At 52.4% G+C, this 21,556-nt stretch overlaps 6 protein-coding genes across 6 annotated transcripts; 5 read left to right on the top strand and 1 right to left on the bottom strand.

Annotated features, from left to right (window-relative positions):
* Nucleotides 1-339: 339 nt before the first annotated feature.
* GT037_000798 (uncharacterized protein) lies at nucleotides 340-5,650 on the top strand (the record flags this gene model as incomplete). Its single annotated transcript, XM_038925845.1, has 14 exons — nucleotides 340-377; nucleotides 2,418-2,509; nucleotides 2,560-2,701; nucleotides 2,752-3,027; nucleotides 3,079-3,195; nucleotides 3,247-3,571; nucleotides 3,623-3,984; nucleotides 4,039-4,192; nucleotides 4,631-4,646; nucleotides 4,690-4,794; nucleotides 4,842-4,939; nucleotides 5,004-5,259; nucleotides 5,308-5,506; nucleotides 5,557-5,650. The coding sequence occupies 14 exons, from the start codon at nucleotides 340-342 to the stop codon at nucleotides 5,648-5,650; spliced, it is 2,274 nt and encodes a 757-aa protein (XP_038791701.1).
* A 544-nt stretch (nucleotides 5,651-6,194) lies between these two features.
* On the top strand, nucleotides 6,195-7,621 carry GT037_000797 (adenylosuccinate synthetase; the record flags this gene model as incomplete). The annotated part of the gene is made up of 4 exons (XM_038925844.1): nucleotides 6,195-6,573; nucleotides 6,627-6,811; nucleotides 6,865-7,115; nucleotides 7,168-7,621. 4 exons carry the CDS (start codon nucleotides 6,195-6,197, stop codon nucleotides 7,619-7,621), a joined length of 1,269 nt encoding a protein of 422 aa, XP_038791700.1.
* A 694-nt stretch (nucleotides 7,622-8,315) lies between these two features.
* Nucleotides 8,316-9,158, top strand: GT037_000796 (uncharacterized protein; the record flags this gene model as incomplete). The annotated part of the gene is made up of 2 exons (XM_038925843.1): nucleotides 8,316-8,472; nucleotides 8,557-9,158. 2 exons carry the CDS (start codon nucleotides 8,316-8,318, stop codon nucleotides 9,156-9,158), a joined length of 759 nt encoding a protein of 252 aa, XP_038791699.1.
* A 387-nt stretch (nucleotides 9,159-9,545) lies between these two features.
* Nucleotides 9,546-13,285, bottom strand: GT037_000795 (pyruvate decarboxylase; the record flags this gene model as incomplete). Its single annotated transcript, XM_038925842.1, has 5 exons — nucleotides 9,546-11,083; nucleotides 11,183-11,318; nucleotides 11,373-11,435; nucleotides 12,151-12,396; nucleotides 12,458-13,285. The coding sequence occupies 5 exons, from the start codon at nucleotides 13,283-13,285 to the stop codon at nucleotides 9,546-9,548; spliced, it is 2,811 nt and encodes a 936-aa protein (XP_038791698.1).
* Nucleotides 13,286-13,611: 326 nt separating this feature from the next.
* On the top strand, nucleotides 13,612-14,303 carry GT037_000794 (uncharacterized protein; the record flags this gene model as incomplete). Its single annotated transcript, XM_038925841.1, has 2 exons — nucleotides 13,612-13,670; nucleotides 13,793-14,303. Coding segments are annotated over 2 exons (570 nt in total), but the record flags the coding sequence as incomplete, so codon positions are not given.
* Nucleotides 14,304-14,343: 40 nt separating this feature from the next.
* On the top strand, nucleotides 14,344-19,716 carry GT037_000793 (camp-dependent protein kinase; the record flags this gene model as incomplete). The annotated part of the gene is made up of 1 exon (XM_038925840.1): nucleotides 14,344-19,716. The coding sequence occupies one exon, from the start codon at nucleotides 14,344-14,346 to the stop codon at nucleotides 19,714-19,716; it is 5,373 nt and encodes a 1,790-aa protein (XP_038791696.1).
* Nucleotides 19,717-21,556: the final 1,840 nt, after the last annotated feature.

Raw genomic sequence — 21,556 nt, 5'->3', positions numbered from 1 at the left:
CTTCAATGATGAGAGATACAATAAGACTGAAGGTAACAAAACAAAGCACTACTCATTTAAATACCTCCTAATACGTCGTGTTGGCCAGGAACGTGACAAAAAAGGACAGAAGGCTCAACGTAGGAAGAGTGACCCTACCTCGGGAAAGGCTTGAGACCAGTATGCATGAAAGTCTGTACCCAAATATACTTTACCATGACATTCACTTGCACTTGCAAGGTCGAAACAAAGATATCGAAGCTTACACAAGATTGACTAAAGATCATGCTGCCGAAGCTCAAGTAGCGCATAGATCGAGAGGGTGAATGGTCGAGGCCAGGCATGCATAAATAGAGCACGATGACTGAAGACAGGAGAGAAATGAACCCACGGACAGAGTGAGATGCTTTAGAAAACCGACGAATAGACCGCAGCTGCAGACATGGCAATCTTCCAGCTCTTGGAAGAAGTTCCGCACAGCTTTCCTAGAGCATGATAAATAGGATTCCGAGGAAGGGATCGGTCTGCAAGAAAACAGCATCATATAAGCTGGGTCTCAGAATGGTCGCTTGATCGTACCGCACAGTAACATTGTGGACAAAGAAGAGCAATCTGGCGAGGCAGGGGAAGCTGACGTTGCCGATGCTCAGTTTCTCGAGGCGATGCTCAGGACCGGTCACGGGACCAAGTAGCCGCAACCGAGGATATTCATACGTTCGAGGCGACTGCCGTGACGCAGCAGGTACCGAGTGTAAAGCCGGAGAAGCCACAAACGCCCACACAGCTGTCGTCGACTCCAAGGGTAGATCTAGGTGACGCGTCGGGAAGACCGGATGGGCTCAGAGAGGTGATCAAGGAGTTGGTGGATACGAGATGGAGACGCCAGAGATAGTGCTGCTGAGAAGGGACATTCCTCCCGGTGCGCGGCTGTGGAGATTTATGGGGTTATGAGGGGAAGCGGTTGTCATTGCGTTGAAACTGTGGAGTCGTAGGTCGTGGACACAACGTGCCGTTGGGACGAGATTCTGCAAAAAGTTGGGTATCCTGTATGGTGTTGATGCAAAATCATATTGATCTTCGAAGTGGCCGTTTTTCTAGGTCGATAGCTCGTATCCTACCTTCCAAGGTTCCATCCGCGTGGCGGTGACTGCTGGTCCCTTCTCAATCCATGCCGCCAACGCCCGTCTCACTTCACCTTTTCTATAGACAGCTTCGGTTACCGAGGACTATCGCGCACGTTTCTGTAACCTTGTTCTCCATCGATATAGCAGACTGGTCACATGTCGCAGCCACTATTTTGAACCGAGCCGGAACAGTCTAGATGCAAGCATGCAGGTGGCCCACTTGAGTGACCCTATCGCGCACGCTTGCACTGAGAAATTCAAGAATATCGACTTGCTCCGGACGCATTAGTAGAATGCGATATTGCGTCGCCCATGGACAGATAAGGAAACCAGTCTACAACACAGACGCAGTTGAAGGAATCGGGTGAATTCCGAGGTCGCAGGGGCCGTACTATCCATGCGCATCGGCATATTATGACGCGTAGCATAAGAAAGCCAGAGGCACCGCTGCTGGATGTCCCCGATTACTACACGAAAACATACCGAACACCTGAGTAATATACACCGCATGCAGTGTTGCTGTGCATAGATGCAGATATGCAGCAAATACTAATCCACCTGTTCGGGCTGGCGGGAGAGGATTCGTTCATGTATGGCTTGTCCAGAAGAGCCTGTGGGTAAAGTCCTCCTGCACAGTAGGTACGCCCGTAATCTGACCGCAGTCTGCCCAGTCGAAATTAGTCTGACCCAAGACTCCTGTAACTGCGACACCTTTAGCATGTTTGAGAAGCTTTGAAGAGAGAGAAGAACTGCCGAAACCCGTTGTGAGCTGCTAACAACGCCAAAGTTCTCGTCCCGCTTCGCCAAGCATGGCGTTTCAAAATGACCACAATGAATCCATCTTCCCGCCACACTCGCATGCTCCACGAGTCAATCCCATGTCGGCCAAGAAAGAGCCCCGCAACACACCAGCCAAAGAGGAGGCCGTTAACAATTATGCGGCGTTGTGTAGGGCTCCTGTGTCGACTCGGTAAAATTTCCGCACCGACTTCGCACCCTGTTCAATCAAGCCGCCAGCTTGAACAGGATAAGAGCGTAGTGGAGCGGACATCGAGCTAGATATGGCGCTGTGTTCCTTTCCTCTGGAGGCTGCGAAGTAACTGCCGATTCCTCTTTCCTGGCTGTCGACTTGCGCCCCAATACACGGTTGTGCGACAAGTGAGCTAACCGGGTATCGGGACGCATCCTACGTTCTTATATGGGCTGTGCTCTTCCCCAGATTCCTTTCCCCAGACTTACGGAACGTGTGGGGCTACAGCACAACGACGAAGAGATTTTGCCTCGCTGACTCTGAATCTCGACCTCGGAATCCAGCTTCATCAAGATGGCAACAACGGGACTGGCATCGATGGGGACGCGTCTGAATCGCACCCCTGCTGAGATGGAGAAGGGAGATAATGTTCTTTGTATGTTTTTGGTCAGTCTTGCTTTAGTCAAACGTTAACAAGTTTGGTAGTTGAAGAGGCCAACGGAAGCGACCGATCTACTGATGGCGAGTTTACCTGGACGCCCGAGGAGGAGAAGAAGGTCCGACGCAAACTGGATCGAGTGATCGTGCCGCTCAGTACCTTTCTATATCTGCTATGCTTTCTTGATCGGTACGGACCGTTTCGCTACACACAAAGCTGTTTGCTGACCACCTTTATAGTGTAAACGTTGGAAATGCACGCATTCAGGGTATGGCTGAGGACTTGAACCTCGTGGGTGTCCGCTTCAACTGGGTGACTTCGATATTCTACATTGTTTACATGTTTGTCGAAGTACCCAGCAACATTCTCCTGAAGAAACTCGGCCCAAAGTACTATTTGCCACTTCTTGTGTGCGGATTTGGCATGGTATCACTCTGCAGCGCTTTTGTGCATAACTTTGGAGGATTGCTAGTTGCAAGAGCTTTTCTAGGGGTCTTTGAAGGCGGTGTAATGCCGTAAGTATTTTCTCGTACTGCACCTAGCAGTTTCTAACGATCGCTGCACAGTGGTCTTGCCTTCTTCATCACCTGCTTTTACAAGCGCAACGAGCTCTTGTTCCGCGTCGGTATTTACGTTTCTGCAGCCTCCATGGCTGGAGCCTTTGGTGGACTACTCGCCACTGTGTAAGTTTGCCACAGATTTTCTGACATTTCGAGGTTCTAACTCGGTGACAGTCTTGCTCGCATTCCGCCATGGGGAGCTTCGGGCATGATCATCCATACCTGGCGTAACATCTTTTTCTTCGAGGGACTTTTTACCGTACTCGTCGGCCTTGGAGCACCCTTCCTCATGCCTCGCAGCCCACAAGAATGCTGGTTCTTGAACGAGCGCGAGCGGATGATTGCTACCCAGCGACTTATGCTGAAGAGTGGAGCTGATGAAAATGAGAAGACGGAAGTACACCACGTGAAGAGGGCTGTGATGAACATCACAAACTACTTCTGTGCCTTTGGCTTCTTCTTTATCAACATCACTGTGCAGGGTATCTCTCTATTCATGGTAAGCCAATATTCGTCCAGGACAGTTCTATATACTAACATACACTTCTAGCCCACTATTCTCAGGGATCTTGGCTGGACGGCCACGAAGTCTCAACTTTATTCAGTACCTCCCTATGTATGCGCGTGCCTAATTGCCATTGCAGTGGCCTTTGTTTCGGACAAGACCAACCGCCGTGGTATCTACCTCGCCATTTTTACGCTCCCGGCCATTGCGGGCTTCTCTATTATGCGATGGGCTACCGACCCGAACGTCAGATACGGCGGTATTTTCCTTATCACCATTGGCGCATTTCCAGGTGGTCCTGGTTTCCTCGCGTGGGCGGCAAACAATGCAGCAGGTCCTGCTGTCCGCTCGGTCTCGACTGCTTACGTGGTCACGCTTGGTACTGCTGGAGGTATTCTTGCGACCTGGTACGTCAAATTACAGAGAAGTTACGATTGAAACATGTAGCTAACATATCGCAGGACGTATACTAGCCAGGATGCACCAAAGTATCCGACAGGTCATACTATCAACTTGGCTGGTCAGATCTGCGTGTGCCTTCTCGCCACTTTCGGAATCTTTTATTGCAAGTGGGAGAACAAGCAGCGCGACCTGGGCAAGCGAGACCACCGTCTGGTTGGCAAAACCGCTGCTCAGATAAAGGACCTCGGATACAGACACCCTGAGTTCCGCTACATGCACTAGATGTGCATGCTCACGATTCGACACGACCTCAACATTTCGTTCGTTTTACTTTGCTCGACGTTAGCGTAGCGGCATGACTCGTGCTATATGGGAATTCAACTTTTCTCTAAAGACTTGTCCGACAACCTATGGGTGATCAAAATGTCTGCATCATCGCATTGTGATTGTGAAATCGATGTCGCGCTTGCGACGATATATGATTCAGCTGTGCCCTCACTCTGTGCCGGCAGATGTCTGAATCTAGTATATGACATATACGGAGGCCGATGTCTATTGGTCATTTCATCGACATTGGCATATTGTAATATACTTGCAGTGCCCAATAGGTTACATTAGTATCTGCGATATAGCCAAGCTCATATATCTAAGGTTCTCGAGTCAGCTGGTATGTCGTCCGTATAACTCTGACGATGGACCACATATAAGAGATCGAGGTAAAAGCAAAAACCGTTTCACATCGTGTATGATCCGAATGCCCGTTATGCATGTACTCGCTACAATTCTGGCTGTCGCTACTGTAGCACAGGCACACTGTAAGCCGATTTTATCAAATGTTCTTCATGCAAGTTCACATGAATAGATACTTTCCCACGTCTCGTAATTGAAGGAAAGCCAGAGGCTAAAGACCGGTCTTCGACACGCGAGACCAAGAACGCAAATACCAAGCAAGGCATTGAGGTATTCTACGATGGTCACAATTTTCTTTACTATCGCATACTTGTTACACTCACTACTCATGTAGAACCCCACCGTTGCTGACATTCGCTGCTACACTTCCAAAACCGCTCCAAATATTGCAATTGTGCCAGCCGGGTCAACCGTCCACTATATCTCGACGCAACAAGTCAACCACCCAGGACCGACACAATACTATCTTGCAAAGGTTCCAGACGGCAGGGATGAAAAGAGTTGGGATGGGAGTGGCGCAGTGTGGTTCAAAATCAGCACTACGATGCCGAGCGTAAATGCGCAGAAACAGATGGGCTGGCCAGGACAGAGTCTGTCATCCCTTTAGAATCTGACCATTTCCTAATAGTGTTTTGTAGATGAGTATACTACTCCCAACACAACAATTCCTGCTACGACACCCGCGGGCGAGTACCTGCTTCGCGTTGAACACATAGCACTACACATGGCTATGCAAGCCAACAAAGCGCAGTTTTACCTGGCCTGCTCGCAGATCAAAATTACCGAGGGAGGAAGCGGGGTTCCTGGACCTCTTGTTGCATTGCCTGGCGCATACAAGTAAGTTGAGGTAGCGTGTAATGTATGCATACACTAACACGCGATTGCAGAAGCAACGACCCAGGGATTCTCGTAGATCTGAACAAGTACACGGCAGCCCCTGAGACATATCAGCCACCAGGTCCAGCTGTTTGGCGTGGTTAAGCCACAAGTGGAGATGCGACTTTGACCTCTGGTAGCCGGATACGTGTTTTGCAAAGAAAGCGAAAGAGCACTCGAGTAGGTAGATTCCAATGCATCTTTCTCGCTGCCAATGTAGTCTTGTCTCACCGGATTATCCATCGTGATTATGGTAGTCTAGCACAAACTTAGAAGAATAGGGTTATGGTTTGAGGTACATGCGTCATTGGCTCGTGCTGAAAATTGCGGCATTGTGTCGTATGGTGGGGTATGGTGGGGTACAAAGATGGTAAAAGAAACATAACGCCGAACGCTGGCAACGAGCAATTGAGTCGTGAGATTGCACAGCGCGTGAAATCTGAGCCCTCATCAGCGTAAGCGAAATCGGCCCAAGTCATCCGTTCGCGCTGAGTCTAACGGTGCTTCAACGCGCTGATTGCGACGTCCAACGGCGCAAATCTTTTTATTGGACTTTGTGACTAACTCGGCCAAGTCCGCTTCTCCATGGGCTGTTGAAAACCCACCCGCCGCCCCGTCCATTCCCTTTTCTTCGTTCCTCGTTCTCACGATGACAACTACCGTTGTGCTCGGGGCCCAATGGGGCGACGAAGGCAAGGGCAAGCTCGCCGACATACTCGCTCACGAATCGCAAATCTGCTGCCGCGCCCAAGGCGGTAACAACGCCGGACACACCATCGTCGCGAACGGCGTGACGTACGATTTCCATATCCTCCCCAGTGGTCTTGTAAACCCCGGCTGCATCAACGTCATCGGAAGTGGCTGCGTCGTCCACGTGCCGAGCTTCTTCAAGGAATTGGAGGCGCTGGAGAAACATGGCTTGAACACTGAAGGAAGGATATTCATCTCGGACAGAGCACATGTCGTCTTCGACGTCCACCAGAAGGTGGATGGTCTGGAAGAAGTGGAACTGGGTGGTGGCATGATTGGTGAGGAACATACGCGCATAGCGAGGGACACCAGTGCTGATTGTGCGACATAGGCACAACCAAGAAGGGTATTGGCCCAACCTACAGCACCAAGATGACCAGGAGCGGTCTCCGCATGTGCGACCTGTTCGACGAGCAGATCTTCGAGACGAAGCTCAGGAGGTTAGCCTCGGGATTCCAGAAGCGATACGGTGATCTGCTCAAGTACGACGTGGATGCGGAGATTGCGCAGTACAAGGTTAGTCATGGCGGCATTGCATGTTGCGATGCGAAGGCTAACAGTATGAGTAGACTCTGCGCGAGAAGCTTGCTCCCTATGTCGTCGACCAGATCCCACTCGTCGCATCGGCCAAGGAGAAGAACGCTAAGATTCTAGTAGAAGGTGCGAACGCGCTGATGCTGGACATTGACTACGGAACATATCCCTTCGTCACATCATCGAACACTGGTATTGGAGGTGTCATCACAGGTCTCAACTTGGGCTGGCGGTCACTGAAGGAGGTCGTCGGTGTAGTGAAGGCCTACACCACACGTGTCGGATCGTGAGTTTATATTACTATCCAAAAACGAGCAATGTGGTCTAACGTACGACAGCGGACCCTTCCCTACCGAGCAGCTGAACGAGCTGGGCGAGAAGCTCCAATCGGTAGGCCACGAAGTTGGCGTCACAACCGGTCGCAAGCGCCGCTGCGGCTGGCTAGACCTTGTTGTCGTCAAGCACTCGCACGCCTGCAACGACTACACCGCCATCAACCTCACCAAGCTCGACGTCCTCGACGACTTTGACGAGCTCAAAGTTGCGACATCCTACTCGTACAACGGTGAAGTGCTCGAAGGCTTCCCTGCGAACATCGAGATACTTGGCCAAGTCGAAGTACAGTACGACACGCTGCCTGGCTGGAAAAAGCCTACAACTGGTGTAACGAGCTACTACGACCTGCCCGTCCAGGCGAGGAACTACATCGAGTACATTGAGAAGTTTGTCGGAGTGAAGGTCAAGTGGATTGGCGTTGGCCCTGCACGAGACCACATGATCAGTCGATCATAGGGACAGGCAATGAGCAGTGTTTCGAGTAGCATGAGCTAAGACAGGCCTTCTAAAACATAGAGCATAGACGAATTGCAGGCACACTTTATCCATGCGTGGTTTATCTTGAAGGAATCGTGCACGCCTTGAGGGCGGCCTGAATGAATAGCCATGGGCATTCTGCCGGTATCCGTTGCTGTGGTCCTCACGTGTCGCGGCCAAAGATAACGGCGCATGCTTAGACTGGCGCGAACATGATGAAAACACCTACCAGTGCAGGAGTCAGTTACTCCGACCAAAGGTCCAACGGCTCATGAGCACGAGGCGACCAGCGCGGTCGTGTTTATAACGCCGACTACGGCATGAAGACGGGCCCTCAGGCAATCAAATCAGCGCTCGCGCTCAGGTGAGTTGTGCCGGAATGCCGTCCTGGCCTAAACCCCGAGCAAGGCCGGCCCTTGACCAAGTCTTGGTTAACGTCATGAACGACATCTGGAGCTGTCACTTCGGGTACTCGGAATTAGGCCATTAGCTACGAAACATCCGCCAGGCTCTTGCAGTTTGCGCAGATCCAAGACACGAATTAAAGAAGCAGCGCACGCTCCTTCGTTTTTCGCATCATCAAGCGACGACTGCCATCACGGCGCAACACAACACACCACCACGATCAACAACAACAACAACAACAACAACACCGACCAAGACGACGACCAACATGTTCACCAAGACCATTCTGAGCGCCACTGCGCTACTGGCGGGTGTTGCGACGGCGGCGACAGCACCTGGGTTTCCCATCCAGGTTTCCCAGAACTTGACGGTCATATACGGGAACAATACCGTGTCGCCTGGTGGAGAGCTGATTCCTCGTCCTGGTATGCTTCAATCTCTTTCGTCGCGGCGCAGTCGAGTTGAATCGATCTGAGTCCCTGCAACTCCAAACTGACACTCGTCACCAGAAACCGCACAACGCCCGACAATCTCGTCCCCAGTATGGTTCGCCGACGAGCAAGGCCCCGGCCGGTGCGTCCTCCTCATGGTCGACCTCGACGTACCCCGTAACAACTCGCGCGTCCAACTCGTTCACTGGATTGCCACAAATGTAACACGCTCCGTGCCCATTTCTGCCAACACAACAGGATCGCCGCTTGTAATCCCCTCGGATAATCCCGTCCCGTACCTCCAGCCCTCGCCTCCTGTCGGCGATATCCCGCACAGCTACACGTTCATCCTGATGGCACAGCCACGCAACTTTAGCATACCCTCCGTGTACGACGATCTGGCAGACAACAGGGTGGGCTTCAACGTTAGCCAGTTCGCGGCTGACGCGAACCTAACAACCGGAATCGCCGCGACCTGGATTACAGTGCAGAACCTTACTGAGACGCCCACAAACACAAGCTTTCCGCCCCCGAGGCCGAGCCCGAGCCCAACAGGAGATGGTGCGAACTCTGACGGTTCTGCTTCGGGTGATGCGAGTGGCATGATGATCGCTGGCAGGACGTTTTGGGCGGCAATGAGCACGACAGTGTTGGCGGTTGTCTTTGCTATCGCTTTGTAAATAAGAGTTGGAGGTCAGAAAGTAAACGTAATGGTATAATATCGAGAGCAAGAGGCGATAAGATATGGTCGATACATTAAGACAATACGAAGATCTTACGAAGGAACGATGGTTGAAATACATACAAATCGACGGCGTACGCTTCTGTTATCACTTTCCATCTTCTGCATTTGTGTAGATCAACTTGCTTTACTTGCAATGGCTCTCTGCTACATGTTCGAATCAAGTTTCAAGTCATGAAGCCAGTGACGTATGTAAGATTATATTTGAATAGGGCTATGTTGTCATTATTCATACGAAGAGAAGAGAACCGTGCCCAATGCCATATCCTATATCCAAGTCTTTTCCTAACACCATCTATTAGTTACAAACCCCTCCTTATACCGTCTACTCAGCACTAGCATTCGTCTTCGCCGCAGCCTCAGCAACCGCCTTGAGCGCAGCCGGTGCATCATCCCACGGCATGACCAACTCGACAAACCGCATCTTCTGCGTCTCGCCACTAGAGAACTCTTCGTCTTGGAACAGCTTCTCAACTTCCTCCCTTGTCTCGACCCGATATGTAAGCACACTGCCTTCTTCGGCGCCAAAGACACGGGGGATATCCTTGTACTTCCATTCCTGAACGTCGTTGTAGGAGTCCTCCCATCCGTGGATGAGTCGTTCAATTGTATAACCCTTGTTGCAGATCACAAAAATGATAGGAGCCAGCTTGTTGCGGATCATAGTCGAGACCTCTTGCGCTGTGAGTTGGAAAGAGCCGTCACCTGTAAAGAGTATAGTGCGCTTGATGTTTGATTCTTTGGCGGCGAGGGCGGCACCTTGACAGGAGCCAGTTGCGTATCCGATAGAGCCCCAGAGGACTTGTGAGATGGCGTTGACGCCTGTTGGGAAGCGAGTCTCCCAGACGCCGAAGTTAGAGGTACCAGTCTCGGTAATGAGGATATCGTCCTTCTTCAGCCATTGACCGAGTTTTGGCCAAAACCAGGCATGCTTGATAGATGATTCAGTAGATGCGGTCTCCTTGTCTGGAATGTTGTTGTTTGGGTTGGGTCCGGACTCAATGTTCAGCTTTCCTAGCTTTGCTGTAACCTTGGAGAGAACGCCGTTCATTCTTACACCCGGGTATTCCGAATAGCGTACCTTGCATCCGTAGCTGTGTAGATCGATGGTGGTCAGCTGAGACATGCGAATGGTGAAGCCTGCAGTATTGAAGTCGGATTTGATAGCACCAATGCTGAGAACAAGATCTGACGACTCAACACGTTCCCGCACACCGGCGTTGGAACCGTCTCCGGCGTATACACCACCATAGTTGGGTAGCGTCTCATCCACTGCGCCCTTTCCCATTGGCGCAACAAATGTAGGGATGCCTGATTTTTTGATGAGGTCGTGAGTTTCCTTCAACGCTCGGTGGCGGATAGCGCATGCATCCACAAGGATGACAGGGTTCTTTGCTGCATGTAGATATTTCAAGACCACATCTACAACATAGTCTTCGGCTTCTTGGTTGTTCTGTGGGTATACCAGATCCAGTGGTGTGTTGAGGCGGTCGCCATCGACTTTCTTCGTCACCATATCGCTAGGCAAAGATATGTAGACGGGCCTCGACTTTAGGTAACATTCCCGGATGGCATTGTCGATGAGCATGGCCGCTTCGTGTTGGCTGTTCAGCATGGACACAGCACATGAGATTTCCCTGGACATCCTCGAGAAAACAGTAAAGTCGCCATTTCCAAGAGTGTGGTGTAGCAGTGCTCCGTTCTTCTGGGATGCAGTCGAAGGATAGCCGACGATGTGGACTATGGGTACGTATTCGGAGTAAGCGCCAGCGATAGCATTGACTGCCGAGAGTTCTCCAACACCAAAAGTTGTGACCAATGCAGAGATGCCCTTGACTCTTGCGTAGCCATCTGCCGCGTAGCCTATAGTGATCGTCAGTATATATAGTATGAGGCGGGCGGATCGACTTCGGTCGCTCCCGCAAGCGAGCCGCTGGTAGCGCAAACATGAGCTTTACATACCAGCATTGAGCTCATTGCAATTGCCGACCCATTTCAGGCCGACTTTGGGAATGTAGTCAAGTGCGACGAGGTTGTAGTCTCCTGGCACACCATGCACTGACTCGACTCCAACTTGTTGAAGTCGGCGGAAGAGGTACTGCGTCGGTCAATTAGCACGTTCTCACATGCGTGTTCAGTCCGCACGACTCACCTCTGCAATGTCAATTGGATTTTTGATATCCTGGGAGCGTAGATCCTGTGCCATATTGCCGAGCTGTCAGATAATTGAAGCTTTGGTGCTAAGAAAATAGTTTATTTGGTATGATGGTGGCTGTTGGGCGCAGCTACCTTTTAAGAAGGGTCCGCGAAGTTCATGGCAATGAGGTCATGTCCGGTCTTTACCGGCCAGCGCCATTGTTGGGCGCGTCTCGTGCGAGTGCATCGGGTGGACGTGGGACACTGCACCATAGTAACGCGACGCGCTGCATACACGCTGTTTGTCAGCCCAGGTGGCGTGAGGTATCAGATCTGCGGCGTGGTCTTGCTACCGAATGCGTGCGCTTGCAGCTCCAGGCTTCGTTTACGCTCACAATTTTCTTCGTACCAACACTGTTATCGCGGCGTGGAAATAACTTGTATCGAGCACGAGATTGTTGGTCAGAGTGGAATCGAGACATTTGAAAGCGGGGCGCCTCGTGGGCCGTACCACTCCATCAACATGTATTTGGTCAACCTGCATCATCACCCGTCTATCCACAGCAGAATCCCAACATTGATCCAAGTCTGAATTTTGCTAATCATACATCAGAACGTGAAGATCACAGCTCAGCTCCCCGCAGCTTATCTGCAGTCATTTCCTGGACTCTCTCCACCAGCTCGTCATTCAAGGGTGTTCTTACACCTACTTCCCTCCCACGTCTAGCCCAGTACCCGTTGATATATCTGATTTCCGTCTCTCGTCTATTTCTCATGTCCCACACCATACTCACCGTAGTTGCTCTATTCTTCTCAATGATATCCATAACCGTGTGGTGCAAAGATTTCGCCGAAAATCTGTCCTTCACACCCTCCACACCCTGTAATTCAGGCAGAGCGAGGATAACGGATGAGATTTCCTGCATGAGTCTCATGTTGGTTTCTGGAATGCTGAGGATGTAGGCAGTCACTGCGTCTTCGAGTGCACAGATAGGGTTGCTGAGCGCGTTGCAGGCGAGCTTCTCTAGTTGGACCTGAAGCTAGATGTGGGTGTACCAAGTCAGTGTGTGCCTCGCATGAAGTTTGTACAGGGGCACTTACTATAGTGGGCCACGAATAAGCCTGGCATTTCAGACGGTGTGCAAGAGGTAGAATGTCTAGCAGCCGCGAAAGCGGTTGAGCTGCGTCACCATCTTCTCGAGGAACTGGTCCTACTGATGTTGCTGCAGGCCCCGTGTGAGTGATATCGAAGGGTCTGTTCAGAGTGATGCCGTGCGATATCACTCCCGTAACGTAATTTGGTCGCACATGCGGATCAGGCCAAAGGAATGTGTTTGCGTCTTCGATCATGCCCGCGCCATTTTGCAGAAACATAACATTGGACTTGCGCGAAAGTCTGGGTAGAAGAGGCTGTAGGGCTGCAACCGTCTGGGTAGACTTGACGCACACGATAAGGTCGCCGATGTTCTCATCGACTGGGGTTCCTATTGACTGCAATACCTCAGCAGCCCCATACGTGCGCGAATCCTGCATCAAGTGCCAGGTTTTACCGTGCAACACCTCCAAGTCATAGCCCGTTTGAGCTACATTCTGGCCCTGGTGCGTCTTCAATCGGATCCTGTTTCCATTTTCCACATAGTCTTGCACAAGAGAGGGACGATGAAGCAGTAGATTTACCGCTGGTCTTGCAGGTATCTCAGCAAGCGAGTGGGCAGTGAAAGCGCCGACACTTCCTAGGCCCAGGACATGAATGCGTGGGGTGGCTTTGGTGCTTGAGATGCTGCGATGTTGCACAGGCCTCGCAGGAGCAAGTCGCGTGCACTCGAATGTGCCAGCTTGAAAATGGCCAAGTTGACCACACCAGGAACGAACAAGCTGGCGCGCTCGAGGTACTGTTGTAGCAGGACCAAAACGCCGAAATATCGCCATATTGAAACTTGCCAATCAGTGAAGGTGCCCCAGGACAAGACGTCCAGCTGGCCGTGATGCTGGTAGATGTACATTGTGCGCTCTGCGGCCCAGGTTGGAGGGAGGGTTGGCCCTGTCGACTAACCGGGTGCCCCACCAAAACATACTAGGAGAAATGGAAAATGGTATTTGCAGGAGTTTAGCGAGACTTGGAGCGGAAGACAAAGTTTTGTGAGTGCGACGGAGAGGGCGAAAGGAGGTGAAGATTGAAATTAGACATTAGGTTGATACGAGCAAAGGTGGTGCTCGGGAGCAGATAGCCGGGCCAGTCAGTACCTGACTAACGGGGACTGAGTGCTGCAGCAGCAATTGTGGCGGTGCGAGGCCAGCACCGCCACGTGCTCGTGTGAGATGAAACACGGCAAGTGGGCTCGCGACGGTGTCTCTCCGGTGGCTACGTAATGATGGATGCGCATTGAAAGTTACAGCGTGCAAGAGGCGGGTCGAGAAGGGTGCAACGGCTGACAGCGCAAGAGTTCAGAGGCGCGTCCAGCAAATCACGGTGCCGGCTTCACACCTGGCCCGTGCGCGGGCCGTAGCTCTCACCACCGCCAGACCCTCAGGCAGCATGTGGACGCCGGCGCACTCGGTCGCTCAGTCGCTGCCCCTCGTCGTTGTGTTGCTGCTGCTGTTGCTGCTGTCGCCGCTGCCCTCGCCGCTGTCCCCACTGCCCTCGCAATCTCCCGCGCCGTGGTTCCATCCCATCTGTGCTGCGACGGCCAAGCGCATCCGCCCTCGTCGAAGCGCCCTCGTCGACGCAAGCGCAGGCGCCGCGTTTCTGACCTCCAGACTCCATCGTTCACCCCCCCGTTCGTCCCAACGGCTCCGCGATTCGTATCCCGTATTCGACCTGTCGCCTTGGTCCTGGGACCCACCCGCGCAACTTGCATCGACACGGACAAAGGAGCCCAAGGAGCCCACCACGTCTGGCAGCTGGCTCCCCCAGGCATGTCGTGATGTGACGGACCTTGGCCTCTGACCCATCCGAGGAGCCTCCACCGCCGTGCCGTGGTCAAGACATGACCCAAGAGCCTCGACAGCGCTCCGCGTCAAATATCTCCAATCCCTCGGACCCTGCTGCCCGTCGCGGGCCTCGCCCGAACCGCATCCCGCCCACCAATCTTCCGCTGCCCGACATCCCCAGCGTCACCTCGTCGCCCTCGTCGTCGCTCCAGCCTCTGGGCCTGAGCAATCTCGGCTCGCCATATCCCTCCTTCTCCCCCGGCGGCGCCAGCGCGCCTTCTACGAGCCCGCGTGCGAGGGCGCATACTGTTGCCGACCCACTCACCACGCACCGCCAGCAGCAGCAGCCATACCTCGACGGTTCAGCTATGCATCAATACATCCCCCCTCCGCCGCCCCAGCCCTCGAGCACGCCCGCCAGCCACATTGCCCTTCCCCCGCCGCCGCCACGGCCCACCAACTACGGCAACCTGGGCGGCATACCCATCCCGCCACCCCCGCATGCTACCAACAACTGGGGTCCTCCAAGGCCCCAGTACCAGCAGCAAGGCTACGACCCGGGCCAGTATCGCAATTACCCTCACAACATCCCCCCTCCCCCAGGGCCTCCGCCTCAACAAATCCAGCACGAGCGCGAACCCCCTCTAACATCAGCCACATACATCCCCGGCGGCGAGTCGTTTGGTCCCGGCGTAGGCATACCTCCACTGCACACTTCGCGAGGAGCCTATCCCGAGCCCTACTACAGGGACGACAACTACTCTGCCAACCCTGACACGTCGGCCCAGGCCTTCTCTAGCAGCCTCCTCGAGAGCGTGCAAAGCGTGCAATATGGCTCCAACAACGGCTTCAACATTCCCCAGACGCCCAGTAGTCGCAATCACCTCAATATACCCACCGAACGAGCTCAGGTTTACGACTCCTCTGGGCCGCCAACCGCAACCCTACAGAATCCAATGGTCCAGAACCATGGCAGCGTCTACCACCGCTCCGAAAGCAACGGCACCACGCCCATATCTCCACACGACCACTCGATGCACTGGCCCGCTGAACGTGTACAACATTGGCTAGCGAGCAACAATTTCTCGCGAGACTGGCAAGAAACATTCAGGACATTGGGTCTCGAAGGCTCAAAGTTCTTGGACATTGGCCGTGGCCATGGTAGCAAAGGCAATGTAGCCATGATGCATCAGGTCATCTTTCCGCAGCTGGCCAAGCAATGCACCGCAAGTGGGACTGGATGGGACCAGAACAGAGAGCGGGACGAGGGTCGCAAGCTGCGTAGACTTGTACGCTCCATTGTTGAGACTGGCACCACCGCCAATCCTCGGGCAGCACCGCAACGATCTGATACTGGCATGACGAGCGCCGGAACAGAGGGCACTGTCGAGAATTCACCCTACATTGGCACGCGGGGCATGGATTTTGGATCGACACCAACCACAGCTGGCAACGGCGAAGAGAGCCCTGGTCGCCAATTGCTATTACATTCGCCTGGTGGCAGCACAAATCCACCCAGACGCATCTCTACACAGCAGCGCAATTTCACAGTTCCAGGCCTTGGTCCGACTCCAGACTTTTCCGAGGGACCGGCACGCAGTCCCTACTCAAGAGAAGTTCTCCAAGGCCTCGATCCAAAGTCTGTCCGGCACAGTCCAAACGCATCCTCGGAATTTGGGCCATCCTCTCTGGGTACGACAAACTATCGCCAAGCAAGTCCACAACAAAGCCCAGCCTTATCATCAGCCCGCCTTGCTACTAACGGGGGGCAGCTCAGCGCGGGTTTGAATAACAACGGATCCCGCTACTACTCTCCTCACAACCGCGTCAATAGCACTGAATCAATAAACTCCACGTTCGCTAATACTGGCTCCGGTCCACCCTCGGGTAGGTCATTTGAGAACCGGTCTGAGAGCCGGAACGAGAACCGGAAGAACGGCTACGAAGGCTCACGGCCAGGCACCGGATTGGCAAGATACGATATGGAGGTGCCGACTAGTGCTAAGGATCATGAGAAGGGTTTCTTCAAAAAGATCATGGGTGGGCGAAAGAAGGAGAATCACCCATCTCCTGATGACACCAGTCTTGATTCGCCCACCAGTCCGGCAAGCCATCGTACTCATCCAAGCAGCTCCCTTTTCGGAAAGTCTGGCATGAACTCAAGCGAAACATCTTTGAACGAGCGGCCCCCTTCGAGACGATCAGCTCAGACAGACTCCGACAACCGAGCAGCGGGTCGCACCCGTGCATCTGGGAGAGAAGACCGTAAATACGCTTTCGTAACACCGGATGGCTGGAACTACCGCCTTATTGACATCACCAATGTAGACTCAGCAGCATCTCTACGGACTGTGTGTTGTGAAGAGCTGAGTCAGGGATTGAGCCATATACCTGGTGTAGAGTTGCATCTTACGCTACCCGGACAGCAAGAGCACGATCATCCTCTGTCAGACTCCAAGTTGCTGAAGGCTCGGTCGCAATACGGAAACCGAGTTGGCGAGCTCAAGATCTTTGTCAAGATACCCCAAGAGGGAGCCGTACCTCCATCTGCCGGACTAGGAGTTTCGGTTCCTCATACAGCTGCCAGGTCTATCGATGAAGATGCATACTCTCGGCTCAACGCCGACTCCCAGCTAGACTCCCCAGGTGGAAAGTCTGGAGAGTCTACGCTAGTCGCCGACAGAAGTGCGGCTCTTCGTAAGATGGCAGAGAAGGCTGAGCCTGTGCCAAACAACCCGGTCGACAGGCCTCCAGAGTCTGCGTGGGAACCGCGTGATGACTTGGCTGAAGAGGAACGACGGAAGCTGCTAGAAGCCGCTGCTGAAGAGCATCGGAAGGAAACCAAGCGGAAACAGGATGAATACTTGAGGAGTCGTTTCCAAAAGATCAATGGACACAGTCCTGATCTGAACCCTACTTCGAGTGATAACCTTAGTTACCGAAGCCAACGCATTGTTGACTTTGACGAGCCCCGCGCCTCTCCTTACGAAGACGTGAAGAAACAATTCGACGGGAAGCCAAAGCAACTCGTTCCTCTAAGAGAACCACCACCGGTACCTGCCGATACCAGCACGCTATTGAAGGCTAATTCGTTGTCAAGGGCTAAAAACCGTGGCTCATGGCCCGAAAGTGACGATGGTCAAGACAAGCGAAGATCAACCGAATCACAGTCAGAAAAGCGCAAAGCCATTCCACAAGGTGCAAGTGGATTAGGGGGCATTGCTGCCGCCATCATCGGTGCTGGTAATCTTGGTGCGGGAATTGGAGCAGCGAACCGCGCACCACAACCAAAGGGTCAGCAACCGCCTTCAAAGGAGGAAGGCTCACCCGAGAGTATTCGACCATCGCAACAGATACTGCAGGACAATGGATTCGGAGCTAGATCCGGCTCTGGCAGGAATAGTCCAGGTGGGTCACCTCGCAGTCCCGGCGATTTCACAATGAGCAAGGGGAATATACCTTTCAGAATACCTGACTATGAGGAAGCTTTCGGAGATGATACGTCAAATGAGAGGCCAGACCTTACCCTCGCTATGCCCGACCCGGCAGTGACACGACCAAGAGACGAACGATCTCGCTCACCGAATCGAAGCCCTCACACAGCGCAAGCCCCAGAGTCCACACTGAGTAGAGAGCCATCAAGGGTATCTATATATGGCCCTACTCATGATTTTGAGGAAGCACGAGTGTCGTTTATTACAAAGTCACCAAACCTTGAACCTTTGGATTCCGACGATGATGACTCCGATGATGGTCTATTCGCTGCGCCGCTCGCAGGACGAGCTGGTCCGCCCACACCTGCGAAGAACACACCCATCACTAGAACCAACTCCCGTAGCCAACGGCCAAACCTTACACTTAAGACACAACGGTCAAAGAACTCATTAGCGCAAGTTACGGAGAAGTCCGCTGAGCAAAGCGCAATTGGGGATCGTGACTCACAACCAAGCGACTTCCATCCTGAATCGGCTGCATCTGCAACCTGGACCGATTCCCCGAATGATACAAACAAGTTCTCGCGTCGCGAATCCTTCGCTAGCGATGTTTGGGCAAACCGTCCGCCAGCTGAAGCCCTTGTGGAACACCTTGATGAGCTCTTCCCGAATGTCAACCTCGACCAACCTATGCTTGAGGAAGAGGATGCGGATGGCGCCGCTGAGCCAGCCAACGACTCCCAGCCTGCGCCGGTCGAGCCCACTCCTGTCAACCAGCCCCTCACTCGTGGTGGTGCCGGACTGCAGAGTATCGCGCAGCGAAACATGAGAAAGTCGGGCGCTGGCCTGGGCCGTACCAAATCTATTCGTGAAGTGGTGAAATCACAATACCAGCCACTCGACAAGAGGCCACTCCCAGGCCAGGCACATGCTGGTGCTGGTCCATCGCGAGTTGCTACGCTACGCAATGGTGGCGATATTGTCAGGCGAAAGTCGACGAAAATGTTCAATGCCAGAACTGAGCAAGTACGACCTCAACGCGGCTCGCGCCTTGTCATGGAAACGATACCTCAAGATCATCTACCAAGTGTCCCGTCGCGGCAGCCAACATTCAAATGGATGAAGGGTCAACTCATTGGCAAAGGCACATTTGGTCGCGTCTACCTTGGTATGAACATCACCACCGGAGAGCTTATCGCTGTCAAACAAGTCGAGGTCAACGCCAAGGCCGCTGGGTCCGACAAAGACAAGATCAAAGAACTCGTGAAGAGTTTGGATCAAGAGATCGATACCATGCAGCATCTTGACCACCCCAACATTGTGCAGTACCTCGGATGCGAACGCAAAGAGTACAGCATTTCAATCTTTCTCGAGTACATTTCTGGTGGTAGTGTAGGGTCTTGCATCCGCAAGCACGGCAAATTTGAAGAGTCTGTTGTCTCTTCACTCACACGGCAGACTCTGCTCGGCCTTTCATACCTCCATCGTGAAGGCATTCTTCATCGCGATCTTAAAGCCGACAACATCCTGCTGGACCTGGACGGCACATGTAAGATCTCAGATTTTGGCATATCCAAGAAGAGCGACAATATCTACGGCAATGACGTGACAAACAGCATGCAAGGCTCCGTCTTCTGGATGGCTCCCGAAGTGATTCGCTCACAGGGCCAAGGGTATTCTGCCAAGGTCGACATCTGGTCTCTGGGTTGCGTTGTCCTAGAAATGTTTGCTGGTAAACGTCCGTGGTCCAAGGAAGAAGCCATTGGTGCCATTTACAAGCTCGGTAGCTTGAACCAGGCTCCTCCCATCCCCGAAGATGTGTCCAGGGTGATTGGAGTAGAGGGATTAAGTTTCATGTACGACTGCTTCACTATTGATCCCATGGAGCGTCCTACGGCTGAAACGCTCCTACGAGCGCCTTTCTGTTTCAGCGATCCGAATTACAATTTCTTGGATACAGAGCTTTATGCTAAGATTAGGGGAGCTTTCCAGTAGTGTGCGTATATTAGGGAGGATTGAGGCGGGAATTGATGACGATGACGAATGGATTTTGATCTGTAAAAGAGTATATCGGTTATATGCTATGAGGTTTGACTGTATCGTCGCTTGTCTTAGACAACATATACCCAATTTCTTTGTTTTCTGCCAATTCTATGTTTTTGAAGCGTAACGCGCGGATTCCAATATGATATTTCATGTACTCTTTTCCCTCTTCACTTGATACAATGAACATGACTTGTACTATACCGTTGAGTAGAGGACATCGACGAACACAGTACTGTAGTTTGACCAGCGCATTACGACGCTCAATGTTAAATAATGACATGAAAATCTTCTTCGATGGGTTGCAGAGAGAAGCTTGATGTCCACCCAACTCTATAGTCCGCATGACGTACTTCTGTTTTCGCCAAATCTACACTTTGTACCAGTAACCACGACTATAGTTGAGACAACTCTCAACTCCCTTGTCTCGATGTACGATCTTCTTGCATTCGGACCATAACCTCACATTCTCTACAAACATGGCAATAGTTGGTGACTCTGAATATGGATGTACGAGGTCAGTGTATGTCTCACATGCACTTCGTACATTGGCACTTACGCTGGTAGGCCCGTTCGCAAGGTTTCCACATGCTGGGCCGCTTTTCTTGCGTACTTCATGGGCTTGCCCGCCGATCTCTTCGTAGCATTCCGAGTAGGGGTGGAGGCGGATTATCGTACGGCTAAGAACATTTGGACATGACGCCGCCTATGAAATGCATAGAGTGATGTACGAAGAGTTTTTTATTTTCAGGTCGTGGGTATCATTGAAGCCTATTTTACTCGTATGCTATATCGCCTACATTTACTAGTCAGATCAAACAATCTTTGCGAACAAAGTCTTTGTACATAGCTAGGCTAGCTGAGATGGTTTGGAGATAGTCGTTCAAGAGCTCAAAGAAAGAAGTTGTCGGGTTCATGACTGAAGGCCTGGCTTCAGTGATTGTGCTTTCGGCATACTCTCGATATCGTGCTCATTGTCCGTCTTAAATAGAGATCTACTTTGTTGATTGATTTGGATCGGAGGCTGCGGCGAGTACCCTGTCCGTCACGTCGTTGTTCGCTGTCCTTTCGGTGCTTTCGTGGTACTTCTTGCGGGTCCTCGATACGTGTATCAATGACGACTGCGTTGGGACAATAGCTTCCCATAGACTGCTTGTTTCGTTTTGCTGTCGACCTCCCAATCAAACATCGCCGTTGGAAGAGCGCAATCATACATCTACAGGTCAGGCTGGTGATGTTGCCAGCTGGCACCGCTGCTGTATGAATCCATCCTAGTCGACGCTCCTTCATTTTCACGAAACGCTGCGCCGTTTGCCAACATGGGCCGTGCCATAATTATGCTTCGTTGACTGCGACGCGGGTCGCGGTTCGAGACATTGGAAAATATGATCTTCAAGGTTGTGTACGTGAAAACGTCACGTTCTAGATCCCCAGCTATCAACCCTCGGTATTTGAGGATAAGCGAATAAAAATAGAAAGCGGTTTTCTTGTCAAGGGAAACGATGTCGTCACAAGAAACGAAGTGGATTGAATTGCGCGTTGCCTCGAACCGCTTATTCTCGGCGACCCTCCAGGGCTCGTGGCGGATCTGAGGCTCGCGTGTGGAGAGGGTCAATCCTCGCATCTTACCGCGGGTCTGTGAATATAGGCACAGGCGTATTGCCGCGCCGCTGCAAAACCTGGGCGTGCAGCGCACCGACCGAGCGGACCAAACACGCAGCCAGATAGACTTCTAGGTTCTAATAAACCCGCCACCTAGGTCCTTGGGCGTCACTCCGCAGGTACAGCACTT

The sequence above is a fragment of the Alternaria burnsii genome (assembly GCF_013036055.1).
Source record: "Alternaria burnsii strain CBS107.38 chromosome Unknown 705, whole genome shotgun sequence".
Classification (NCBI taxonomy): Eukaryota; Fungi; Ascomycota; class Dothideomycetes; order Pleosporales; family Pleosporaceae; genus Alternaria; species Alternaria burnsii.
The sequence above is the reverse complement of the archived record's forward strand: the minus strand, read 5'-3'. Positions and strand labels throughout refer to the sequence as shown.